Source organism: Solanum stenotomum, chromosome 5 (assembly GCF_019186545.1).
Source record: "Solanum stenotomum isolate F172 chromosome 5, ASM1918654v1, whole genome shotgun sequence".
NCBI classification, from domain to species: Eukaryota; Viridiplantae; Streptophyta; class Magnoliopsida; order Solanales; family Solanaceae; genus Solanum; species Solanum stenotomum.
In genome coordinates this window covers 45043540-45057031 of record NC_064286.1, presented here as the reverse complement: position 1 = coordinate 45057031, position 13492 = coordinate 45043540, and the positions used below count along the sequence as shown (strand labels likewise).

Genomic DNA, 13492 nt, shown 5'->3' with positions numbered 1-13492 from the left:
ATACTCTCAATTATCCTACCATGATCAATAATACCATGGAATGTACCACTTGATAACATAAGAGAGGTTGTGCCCTTCTGGAGATAACTGGTAAACCATTTTACCAACATATGGATCCGCTCAAACTCTATAGGGATACTTTATATATCATAACGAGACAACTCACAAAAATGATCCTTGCACTCAGAAACTGATAAGGAACTTACTCTAATATATTGAATGTATCACTGCATTGATCGCAAAGGCTATATGGCACAAACTTCTCAAGGAACACTGCAGTAAATTGCTCCTAATCCATCACAGGAGAACCAACGGGCTTCCGAGAAAGAATCAATCACGACCACTACTTAGTAATTCCCATAAACAGATATGAGATGTAAGACACTTCATGTGCCTCTAAGATACCCATTTTAAACAACATGTCGTAGCACTCACTCAAGAAGTCATAAGCATTTTCTCCATTTGTACTATCAAACCTGGGCGGTGACAATTTAACAAATCTCTTCTACTAAGCAACTCAATGGTCGCACTAGATGAAATAGTTGGAGCTGCAAACCTCAGAGGTGCAATAGAAGGCACTGAAAAAAAACCTAGAGTGTGAAATCCCATACTAGGACCTTGAACTCTCGGTTCAACATAAACTATAATAGGAGAATCTAAAGTAAGAACACTAGAACGAGCAATATCCAATCTATCCAATAACCTGACGATCAACTCCTGAAGAATCAAAGTGTTGTATAGAATAAAATGAGGTTGGGTTGGTCCCCTCTCTGTAGTCTGCTTCCTAGTATCATCATATTTTTACTAGATTTTAGGCAAGATATGAACTGACTTTTGAGAACATAATTTCCCCTATTCGGCACCTTGAAAGTGACTAATCAGGTCCTACAATCTATGGAAGCATAGCATGTATGAAGCCAATCCATCCCAAGAATAACATCAAAATCTAACATCAAGCTCAACAAGATCAACGTGAGTTACTCTATGAGAAACAATAATAGGACAATTCCTATAACTCTCTTAGCAACAATTGACACACCAATGGGAGTAGAGACATGAAAGATATTAGAAAGGATTTTGGGACCAACATTAAATCTCATGGCCACAAAAAGAGTAGCAATTGATGAGGTAGTACCCGAATCAAGTAAAGCATAAACATCAAGATGAAAGACTTTCAATATACCAGTCACCACATCTGGAGAATCCTCGTGGTCCTATCTAGTCTGAAGAACATAGAATATACTTTCCTTTTGGACACTCAAACCAGAATCACTAGGTTGAACCTGCCTACCATCCCTTTTCTTAGTAGCAAGCAACGGGCAATCTCTCATCATGTGACAACTCTAACACATTTAAATCAACTATATGTACCGACCTAACACTTGTCATCATGTTTTTACCGTACATAGTGCAACTTGGAATCGAAGATCTGTTACCACAATTTCCTCCTTGAGTCTTAGGGTAAGACACTTTATCTTTATTGGACATAGGATCCGGATCATTAGAGGAACCTTTACTGGAAAACTTTTGTCGGAATTGAGGACACATTTGTCCATCGGATCTAGAATGAGAAAAGTCATCATCACTGATCATTGCCCTCTCGGACTCTTTTGCCCTTTCCTTGAGCTTCTCTTCCTCAATTTGTTGGGCATGTATCATTAAACAGTAGATATCCATCTCCTTGATCGGCATGGAGGTAAGACACTCTTTGACAACTAAGTTGGAAATATCTGACACAAACTTACTCATCCTTGCTCTAGGGTCGGCAACAATAGTTAGAGCGCACGTAGCCAGTTGTGTAAACTTCAAAGCATACTTCTTCACACTGATATTCTCTTGAAGGATACTGATGAACTCAAGCACTTTCTCTTCTCTCATTTCAAAATAAAAGAAACAATTAATAAAAGCTCCCTTAAATTTCTCTCAATCAAGAGGACCCGCATTAATATCCCTATCATTTTTCCATTGTTCAAATCAAATTTGAGCAACACCCTTGAGTTGATAGGTGTCCAACTCCGCCTTCTTAACCGTAGAAAATCTCATAACTTCCACTATCTTATACATCTCATCAATGAACTCTTGAGGATCCTCATCAACCTTGGAACCATGGAACTCCGGAGGTTTCATCCTAGTAAAGTCTCTTATCCGTGCCGCCTTCGTACCCATATTTGGGTTCACATGAGAAATGGCCTCTCTATTTGCTTAGGTTGTCATACCTTCAGTCAACACTTGGAAATTGGCTCAGAATTTGGCATGAGTCACTTGATCGGCCAAAGGATCAACTGGAACTTGAGGAACCTCGGGCTCCACATTGTCGTTGCACGCATTTCTTCTCATATAAGCTCTTTGAGAAGCCATATACTAAAAAGGAGCAAACATGATTTAGTAGATGGATCTTTATAGAGATAGACTCTATGGAACGACTTTAGAGTAATGAAAAAAGTGAAATTTCTTAAACTCTTTATAACTTCCTATTCATAAATGTGGTATGTGTTTCACACTTATGAACAACACTCAACTCAACATGGCTAGTCAGACATCCTAGAACCTTTATCTAAAATCTTGTGCTCAGAATACCAAGTTTGTCACAACCTAAAGTACACCCTATAAGTGAATGACATAAAAGACCCCGAGAATCCCTACACAAGCCACTTGTCATACATATACATAATATAATAGACAAAAGTAAAGGATTTCTTCTAAGAAAAAAGAGTTTTGAAGGGTTAAAAGCGGAATTTATCATGGTCTTGACAAGCCATCTAGTACATCAAAAGAAGTGGTCGGGACGTAACCCATACACCACGTACAAAATCCAAACAAAAAACATGGGGAAATCAAAGTAAAGATTTATTTGTCCTCGGAACATGAGGACTCACCAACTCTATGAACTCCAAATGATCACCAACTAGCCATGCGCGGAGGGAGAGGAAGTGTCACACCCAACATTAGTGAAAAAATATAGGCAGAAGTATAAATTAGTACATGGAATGTACTATGTATGAGGGATCTGCATAAAAACATGAATCCTGCTAATAAAGAGACATAATCAAAAACATGAAATGCATGACCAAGATAAACATCGTAAAAGTTTTTAAAGAAACATAATAAAACATGAACATGGTAAATCCATCCTTACTTTCTAAGTCAAGGACCCTAACTTCTAGTTTAGGTGGATCTACTAGATATTTCATTTAAGATAACATATGTGGGGAACCTAGTTAAGGACAAGGAGATTGCTACTAGAGATATGACCTCTAATAACGGGAAATACTTCATCTCAATATCCTATCGGTGCTAAGTAAAATCTCAATGGAATTAGACATAAACATAAACATACCATCATCCATGGAAAAGCACAATTAAGTTACTAATCCAAGCTGAAAACAACATAGAATGGCTCCTTAAATCTTGAGTCATGCATGTGTGATAAAAATCTTTCACCAAACCATGATCCATTAATGATAAAAAAAAAACCTTTCACAATTTAGTTGATGCTAATCTTAAAGCAACCTAGATCATAAGACAATCATTTTCAAAAATCATGCATGTCTTTCATGAAAACATCAATCATAGCTTCATAATTTCTTCATAAATTCATACCCTTCTAGGGTTCATAGTCAAAATCATCTATCATGCATGGTTTCGCGTGGAATTGATTAGAAAATATGTAATTGAGTCTAAACAATCGTAATAAGATCAAAATCGAACAATTGAATCCATACAAATAGAACCCACAAGGAATTGAATGAAAACCAAACTAATTTAGGAAAATTGAATTAGTGAACTAGAGAAATCTTTGGGACTCAATAAGTGAATGGAAATCATTGATGAACTCCAATATATCTTGAACTTGAAGCCCAAAGCAATGTTAAAAAGAAAAAAAAGAGACTTGATTTGGAAACCCTAGTTCCTTCCTCCTTGATCTTGAGAGAGAAGGCTTGAGAAGATTTTGGGAATTTTGGGGAATGAAAGGAAATGGGTGGATTTTAGGAGTAAAATCAGTTATAGGGTTCCTTTTTAGGCAATACGACATAGTATAGGAATTAGATGCATAGGAAAAGACCCAAATACCCTTAAAAAGTTAACTGTCGGATAACCCAATGGTTGAAACCTATGGTTCGTAGGAATTCTTACTGAGTGTACTGGTCAATCGTAGATTGAGTGACTGGGGTCGAAATCTTGGGTAAGTCCTACGAACCGACGAACTTTCTATGACCCATAGAATACCCTACGATCCGTCATTTCATCCGGTAGGGTTAAGGTTTCAAATTAAATACTCTGAATCTTCCTACGGATCAGTTCTACAACCCGTCAAAATTTCTACCGCTTATCTTGTCAAGTCAAAGGTCCCACATCAGAGGCTAAATTTTTCCAGCTCAAATCTGGGTTCTACGATTCACTTTCTACAACCTTTAGGACTTCATATGGTCTATAGGTTGGACTCGTATAACACTACCTCAGCGAATTTCTGCAACTTTTCTTTTGAACTCGACTTTTCAACTTTCGAGGTTTTACAATGCTATAAATTGGAAACTAGATCTATATCTTTAATCTATGACGCTCAACTTTGATTTAAATTAATAGTTAGAAAAAATTATATAACTAAGTAAATATAGATAGTATACCTACCAACACATCTATTGTTTTAAAAAACATTATAATCCATTGAGGGTCACATTTTTTCTAAGATATTTCCCTATTTAGATACATTATTTTTATTATTGTTGCAAGATATATAGAGAATGTTTCGAACATTTGTTCTTATTTTAGTTTGTAATATAATACCGAAAAAAGTAAAAAAATTATATGAAAAGTTTAGAACAGATAAGAGAATTTTAGATATTATGAATGTATATATACACTTAATATATAAGTGCATATTTGATATTGAATATATGTATCTGGACCGTATCTTCTATTTTTTAAGTTTATATTTATGTGTAGATACATTTGATACATCAGTGAACATTTGATAGTAGATATATGTATCTAAAATGTATCTTATTCTTTTAAGTATGTATCTATGCACAGATATATTGGATACATCAGTGTATATTGAATAGTGTATACATGTATCCGAGAACATTATATGATACTAAAAATTGATACATGTATACTATGAAACAAATATAAATTCCTATAAAAAGAGTATAAAATGCATATACACACAAATACAAATAGAAAAAGGAACCAGAGAAGCAAAAAATGGACTGAGAGAGATAAGAAATGGGCAAAAGAGGAAGGAAAAAATGGTATATCCATCTTGATACTAGAACACGTTACGTAAATAGTGAAAATATCAATTCATATAATAATCAGAGATATAATGGCATGATTTATGAAATTTCCTCTAATAATTAATCGGGATGCTTTTCCAAAAAATAAATGAATTGAGCCCATTTTTCTGTATTAGACGATCGAACAGCTCTGGATCGTAATGTTCTCTATCTAATTCAAAGTCAAAAGTCCATAGTTAAAAAAATGTCAGACTAAGCTAAGGAATTTAAGGAAAAAGTAAGTTTATGCTCCATAGCAGTAAAATAACTTCAAACAAATACTTGTTTATAACTAATACCTTCAAAACTAGTTAATATCTCTTAATCAATATTTCTCACACCTATAACTACAGGCACGCACCTTTCCTTCTTTCAACAATTCAAAAAAGAAAAACTCTATTACCTTCCCCAATTCAAATCAACACTCGATTCCACTATATTTTACCATTTGACGAAATTGCTATTCGTCTACAGCATCATGAAAGTTGAAATTCAGAGCAATAGTACATCAGTTTTGGCGTTGAGACACTACTAATAGAATCTACTTTCAATTAAGAAAAATTAGTCACATAAATATCAAATAAACTCAAAATTGTTGCTTCTACAAATATCAAAATCAAGTATGTAATTGCACCGGAATTTCCATCATTGAAAATATCTAATGTTATGGGTGTGAAAATCTACATTGAGTTGAAGAAGAAGAAGCCTGAAATTACTTATTATCCATACAACCACTATTTCACAAAGTCAATCTTCAATCCATAATGAGGAACTTCTAAATCCTCAATGAAACCTTAATAGTAAATGACATATGGTTATGGTATCATTGAGGAACGACTAGACATTCAGAAAAAATTACACAAATATTGAATGATACCATCATAGTATATATATCATATGATGATATCATAAAGGTTTTTCTAAGTCATTCAATGGTACATGAATGATACTATTATAGTATATTCATATATTATCATGATATTAAAATGGTATAATTAAAGAACAACCACTATTTCACAAAGTCAATCCTCAATTCCTAATGAGGCATTCTAAAATCCTCCATGATACCATAACAATATATTGCATAACATAAAATTGCACAAATAGTAAATGATACTATGATATATATCTATTGTTTCATCAAGTCAATCTTTAATTCTTAATAAGGCACTTCTAAAATCCTCAATGAATCCATAACAGACATTCAAAAAATTTATGATATCAAACAAACTAAAGGCAAATTGAATCTAGACTAGAAAGGGGACAAGCGGGATAATTATTTTGGGCCGACAGAACAAAAAAGAGCAACTTTCACATATAGCAAACATAAAAATTAAATTTGAATGCTATAGCTATAGTTTGTATAATTGCGCTCCATAACAAACATAAAGTTTGCTATGGAGCATCAAATTGTATAATTCGATGGCTCCTCTTCAGATTTGTATAAATTGTTGTCAACCTCTCGTTTGTATAAATTGTTGGCAGCCTCTTCATTCAATTTTATGTGTTTGTATATCTGCATAAAATTTGAATTTGTATACAATTGAATCGAAATAAAACGTTTGTATATCAAATTTGTCTCTCTCGCTTTAGACAAACATAAATTATACATTGTATTTTGTATAATCTGTGTTTGTAAAACGCGAGAAAGAGAGAAAGGCAAAAGAGAACTGGGCAGGGGAATATTTGTATTGTATAATTATAAGTGTATAGGACAAAGATATATGTATTCGCATGTGTATATACAATTTTCCTCTTAATTCAATTTTATGTGTTTGTATTCTGCATAAAATTTGAATTTGTATACAATTGAATCAAAATAAAACGTTTGTATATCAAATCTCTCTCTCGTTTTAGACAAACATAAATTATACATTGTATTTTGTATAATCTGTGTTTGTATAAAGCGAGAAAAAGAGAAAGGCAAAAGAGAACTGGGCAGGGGAATATTTGTATTGTATAATTATAATTATATAGGACGAAGATATATGTATTCGCATGTGTATATACAATTTTCTCTCGCTTTATATAAACAGAAACACAATTTATACATTTTTGTTTGTATAAAGTGAGAGAGGTGAGGGAGAGACTGGCGAGCGAGAGGGGAGAGTGGCGTGCAAGAATTTCAAGGAGAGAGGCGACTGGCAACAGTTTGCTACGGGGCACAATTAAATTAAACTATGATTATAGCATTTAATTAGAATTAATAGTTTGCCATTAAATACAATTTTTCCTACAAAAAATGAGTTAGTTAAAATGGACAACAGATAATTAATTTACATTTTTGTGTCCAACAAAGACACTTTTCCCTTTTTAAGTAAAGAAAAGTCCACCAATGCCAGTTCCTTCATCAAAAATGGAGAATGGAATATTATGGGACAATTTCATATATATATATATATATATATATATATATATATAAAATAAAGTAATTAGATTACAATAAACAAAATCATGTTATTCTTACATAGAAAAAGTGGCCCAGAAAAGAAATAATGTGACGTTTAACCACGCAAAAATCATGGCTAATTGGGAGTAAAATCGTAGATAAAACTGCATTTTTTATAGTGAGCATCGCTACTATATACACGACTTTCAAGTAATTTCTCGCATTAAAAATTGAAAACACCATTATGGAGCAAATTTCTACCTCTTCCATACATGTGACAAAAAATTTCAAAAAAAATAATATATATATATATATATATAAAATCAAGTATATATGATGTATATTTATGTATCAAATACATATACATCTATATGCATTGTTTATACAATACATATACATTATGTAAATAGATTATACAATGTACCAATATTGTATAATTGTGTATGAATGTGTATATATGACATATAGTGTAAGTATCGATATGGTACAATAAAAAATGATTGCTTATATAAATAATGTATTTGTAGTGTATATGTGATGTATAATTAAGTATCAATGATACATACAATAATACCATCTTTAGAAAATGAAAATTCTTTTAAGTTAGATAAACTTACAGAAATGAGTATAGTTTAGGGAATAATAAAGTTCAGTAGCTATAATTAAGATAATTACTATTTGTAACTAACTTTTAATTGGCTATTCAAATGTATCTAAATGTATTCACTGTGTTTGGTGGTTGTATTCTAGTATACATATGTTATTTTAAGAGTTGCTCCGAATATAAATGTAATATTTAATGCAATGCATTAATTGTGTAGCAAAACAAAATCTTCTTCATTGATTCTATTGTATCACTAACTACTACTTGTACAACATTGATATATAATTTTGTTGTTGTTATATACTTTTTTTGTTGAATTATTGGTACGACATTGAGATAAATGCATTCTAGTGATGAATACACTATAGGAATACTCAATACATTAATATAAAAGAAAAGACATAAAGTAACCAGTGAAGGTGTCCCGGATTTTCAAAAAGACACCTTAATTTTGTGGGAGTCCTATTACCCCACAAAAGTATTGAATATCTTTGTAAAAGGACCATTTGACTCATTTTCTCACTATGTTTGTGACCACGCACATGACGTGCGTGAAGGTCTTTTTATGCTATCAAAAACCAATTGAAAAGTGCCACGTTTCAGTTATTTTCTTTATTAATTATTTATCTCATTATCTATATTCATCATTTTTTTCAAATTGGGCTACAATTGCCTCAAATGTGTTGAACTTAGTTAATGGCAAAGCACGCAAAAATACTAGCACGAGCAAATATCATTAACACAAACTTGGGAAAAATCATTATTCACAAATAGAATCACAACATATATACTGTCTATAATAGATGCTTTAACAGGGAATAACTCATTAAATTGAAACATCTCAAAAGAATTTCAAACAAGTAATACCGAGTTCAAATCTCCATTAACTAATCAAAAATAGTAACTTTAACCTAAAAAAAAAAGTAACTAACAATTCAAATCTAAGCGGTAAGAACAACTGCTCCACCATTTTCTTTAATCTTCTTCTTTGCGTTCTTCGACACCAACTTAGCCTTCACAACAACAGGTTATCCTATAGGCAAAACACCTTTGTCTAAAATCTTGAAGTACCCAAGCTGGGAAATCTCAATCAATGGAGCAGTACCCTTATTGATAGTATCATTGTTCTTCACCTCTTGAGGAAGGAGAGACCATAGAGTGTTGATGTTGACAGTGTGGCAATAAAATCAAAAGGGGTGAAAATCACGCGCAGCTTTATTGATGAGACAATGGGTCAAAATGATCTACTTACAAAGGTATATAATACTTTTATGGGTAATAGGACGCATGCAAAGTTAAGGTGCCTTTTCAAAAATTTGGGATAACTTTAATGGTGATTTTATGTCTTTTCTCTTAATATAAATATATAATGGTGAACAAAAATACACTCTGCTACATTGAACAAATATATAATAGTGAACAAAAATACACCCAAATACATGATACAAATGTAAAACAAGAAACTAATAAGACTTGAATGCATTGATACAAATTTATAACAAGTTGCACGATACACAATATATTGATACAAAATGAACAATAAGGAATATATACACTTTGATACATTTATACAAACGTGCAATTCATATCAAATACGAATAAATACATTTGGTACAATAAAATTGAACCAAATACACTCAAATGCATATACAATGCATATATATGTACATTGATATATAAATAGAATGCATATATATGTGTTTCTTTGAAAAGTCCCAAAATTTGCACCAAAACTCCTCGTAATATATTCAATCTTTTAAAATATCATCGATTAATTTTAGTAACAATTTTATTAATTCATAATCTAAACTTAAGCTACAAAGCTTCTCTTATTGCTGATAATAAAGTTTTGAAAATCATCTTGAACCAATGATGATGACGCTTTATCGAAGAAATGAACAAGAAGCACAGTGCCATTAAGTTCAAATTTGAAAAGCATACAAAAGAATCGCCCATGAAAGAAAAAAGAAGAAAAATAGTCTTGAAAGAGGGAAGAATATGTTAATTTAGAATTATACACTACTTTGAAGAGAGAAAAAAGGAAAGATAGATAATTAATAACACAATGCCTAAAACTAAGCCTAGAATAGTACAACTCAATTATCATTTGAATTAATATCCTTTTGAATTTAACCACTTGCAACATTTAAATAAGGTCATTTTACATAAACAATATAAATTATCCTTACAATTATCATTCATAGTAATATAATGTATTTTACCGGTTGTATCATTTCTGGCTCTCTCTCTCTCTCTCCCCCCCCTCTTTTTCTCTTTTTTCCGTTTTTCTCTATCTTATCTTTTTTTTCGTTTTTCACTTTTTCTTTCTTTTTTATTTCTTTTTATTGTGTTTCTCTATCTCCCTCTCTCCTCTTTTTTTTCTCTGTTCATCTTTCTTTATCTTTATTTAATTCATATCAACGCATGTAGTAAATATATAACTAAAATATTTTTAATACAACTATAAGTATTATATTGAATTTCAAAAAATTCGATACTATTTAAATTAATTTACATTTTTTGAATTTGTAGTAATGTATAATATCGAATTTGAACTGTATTATAACTATTGTTTATATTTATATAATTTTAACACAACTTTGATAAAGATTTCCAGAGCTTACCACCCCTTTTGTTTTTGGTAAATCACCACCACCAAACATAGAGTGTTTTATGATTAAGATAGTTTTGATCCAACTTTAATACAACTTTTTTTTAGGACTTCACCTAATATATAACTAAACCATTTTTAATAAAAAATATTAGAAGTATTATATGTGAATTTTAAATATTTCAGTACTATTTAAATTAGGACTTCACCTAATATATAACTAAACCATTTTTAATAAAAAATATTAGAAGTATTATATGTGAATTTTAAATATTTCAGTACTATTTAAATTAGCTTCCGTTGTTAGAAATCTATTGGATTTATTCTACAATAATAATACAATTTCGATAGAAGCTTTTGACACAATTTTGTTAAGACTTCAATACAAGATACAACTTTAATAAAGATTTAAAGCTAATATTAGATTAGTAATAAAAATAAAGTAACACTTCAAAAGTGAAATTAATTAAATAAAATGTATTATTTATGTAAAAACTCCATTAAATAATATCTTTTTATAATGATTATATATATACTAGAATGAACACATCAAGAAAAAATCAAGGTTGTAAAAATTTTATCGAAAAAATTGTAAATAATTTCAAAAATAGAGAAGTTACATAAAAATCATAATCAAAATTTAAACTTATTAATGGAAAGCAGCAAATCAATTATTAATTACTAATATAATAAAGCAAAGGAAAGCAGCGAATAAATCAACCAATATAATGAAGCAATAATTTTTAAAGTGCACTAATTTAAAATAGCTTTAGAGTCGAGATTTAAATAATGAAAATCTAATAAAATTATTAAATATAAGAAAAGAGCAAATAAGCATAAAAACATAAATAGTACTCCCAACTACCTTAAATATACAACCTTCGATAAATTAAAGTAATTAATAGTTGAAATTCTTTGAGAAAGAGTTTCTCAACATGCTCAGTCTGAAGAGAATAAAAGTAAAATTAATCGAAAGAGTGTAAACCAGAATTAAACTTGCAAGGGCAAAAGGAATATGACGCAAACTGTCATTTACTTGATTCGCATGGAACTTCGCAAAATACAGATTCACAGTATCTTATCATCAAACCAAATATAAGGAACAATAACTTAAAACCACACTTAACAGTATGGAACTTCTCACCTAAACCATATTAAAGAACTAATCTATAAAGGCCATAAACCATAGGCCTAGTTCAGAGCTATCAAACTAATAACGGTCACCACCGCCATATCCACCACCACCGTAACCTCCGCCGCCACCACCTTCACGTCGGCCACCTCCGTAGCCGCCACCACCACCTCCTTCACGTCTGCCACCTCCATAGCCGCCACCGCCGCCACCTCCGTAGCCGCCACCTCCTCCGTAACCACCGCCACCGCCTTCACGGCGTCTGCCACCACCGAAACCGCCACCACCACCACCACCTCCACTTCCGCGGGCCTGGGCTTCGTTAACAGTGATGCTACGGCCATCAAGTTCCGAACCGTTCATCCCTGAGATTGCTTCCTTCATGGATTTTTCATCCTTGAAGGTAACAAAGCCAAATCCTCTAGATCTACCAGTTTCTCGGTCGTTAATGATCTGAAAAAAAAAATCAAAAACAATTCAGATCTAATAGATCTACAAGGTGAAAAACAAAAATAGTAAAACTGAAACTTAAAACCGATCTATCTATCTTCATCTCTTGACAAAAAGAGAAGGAAGACGGAACATACCGTCTCAAGGAATGGTATAACAGTATAAACAGAGTAACAGTAACAGATGAATCAAGTAAACCAGAGTTAGAGATAGTAATCAGTAACAGAAGGTCATCAACGAAACCAAAAAATGGGCTCGGATCTGATTTCTGCTCTGCGACAAACGGACCTTCGAGTCGACTACTTCGCCGTAGGTAGAGAAAGCATCGCTAAGTGTTCGATCGGTGGTGGCCCATGCGAGCCCACCGACGAAGCAACTATACTCAACTTCGGCAGCCATTAAACTAAACTGAGAAACTAGAGAAGAAAAACCCTAACGAATGAAAATATCAGAAATGAGAGATGCGGTGAAAGTTGAGCAGAAAAGCCCATATTTTATAGGCGGCAGAGGCTATGGTGTCCATGGGCTTTTAAGTAATTGGGCTTAGGGTCTAAGATATTTTGCCAAAGAAAATGTCCAAATCATCCCTAGGTCATCACTTTTCTTTGACTAGAAATAATTTGTTTGTTGATAATAGTTATCCAGATTTTAATAATAATAAAAACTTCATGAATAAGCTATAAAATAAGCCACTCCTTATCTTTGACTAAAGGAAGATTAATAATAAAAAAATAATTATAAGAATTAAGGCATAAAATAAGTTAATGTGGTGTTTTTCTATGTTAAATATTACTCCTATTTATTTACTTTTCAATTTTTTCAAATTATCTTTTATATTTTAAATCTAAATAGTCTTCAGAAAATGAGGAATTCATATTTTAGCTATTTCTTCATTATTACTTTTACTTGGCGAGCGGGATGTGTACAATACGTGTTAAGACTAATTATAGGGATAAGGTTCTGAAAAATATCCCAACTTTGGTCGGATTTGTTGTTGCGATACTAAACTTTCATGAGGACGTATTACATC

General features: G+C 32.0%; 1 protein-coding gene across 1 annotated transcript; it reads right to left on the bottom strand.

The window, feature by feature from the left end:
- Window positions 1-11896: 11896 nt before the first annotated feature.
- LOC125865897 (glycine-rich RNA-binding protein GRP1A-like) lies at window positions 11897-12978 on the bottom strand. Its single transcript, XM_049546161.1, has 2 exons — window positions 12751-12978; window positions 11897-12465 (listed from the first exon to the last, which is right to left on the bottom strand). The coding sequence occupies exons 1-2, from the start codon at window positions 12859-12861 to the stop codon at window positions 12091-12093; spliced, it is 486 nt and encodes a 161-aa protein (XP_049402118.1). The 5' UTR covers window positions 12862-12978; the 3' UTR covers window positions 11897-12090.
- Window positions 12979-13492: the final 514 nt, after the last annotated feature.

Bases quoted from the DNA above. Each gene is read 5' to 3' on its own strand.
- LOC125865897 (XM_049546161.1), bottom strand. From the start codon at position 12,861: ATGGCTGCCGAAGTTGAGTATAGTTGCTTCGTCGGTGGGCTCGCATGG. The intron at 12,466-12,750 runs GTCCGTTTGTCG...TTTTTTTTTCAG, and splicing joins GCGAAGTAGTCGACTCGAAG to ATCATTAACGACCGAGAAAC.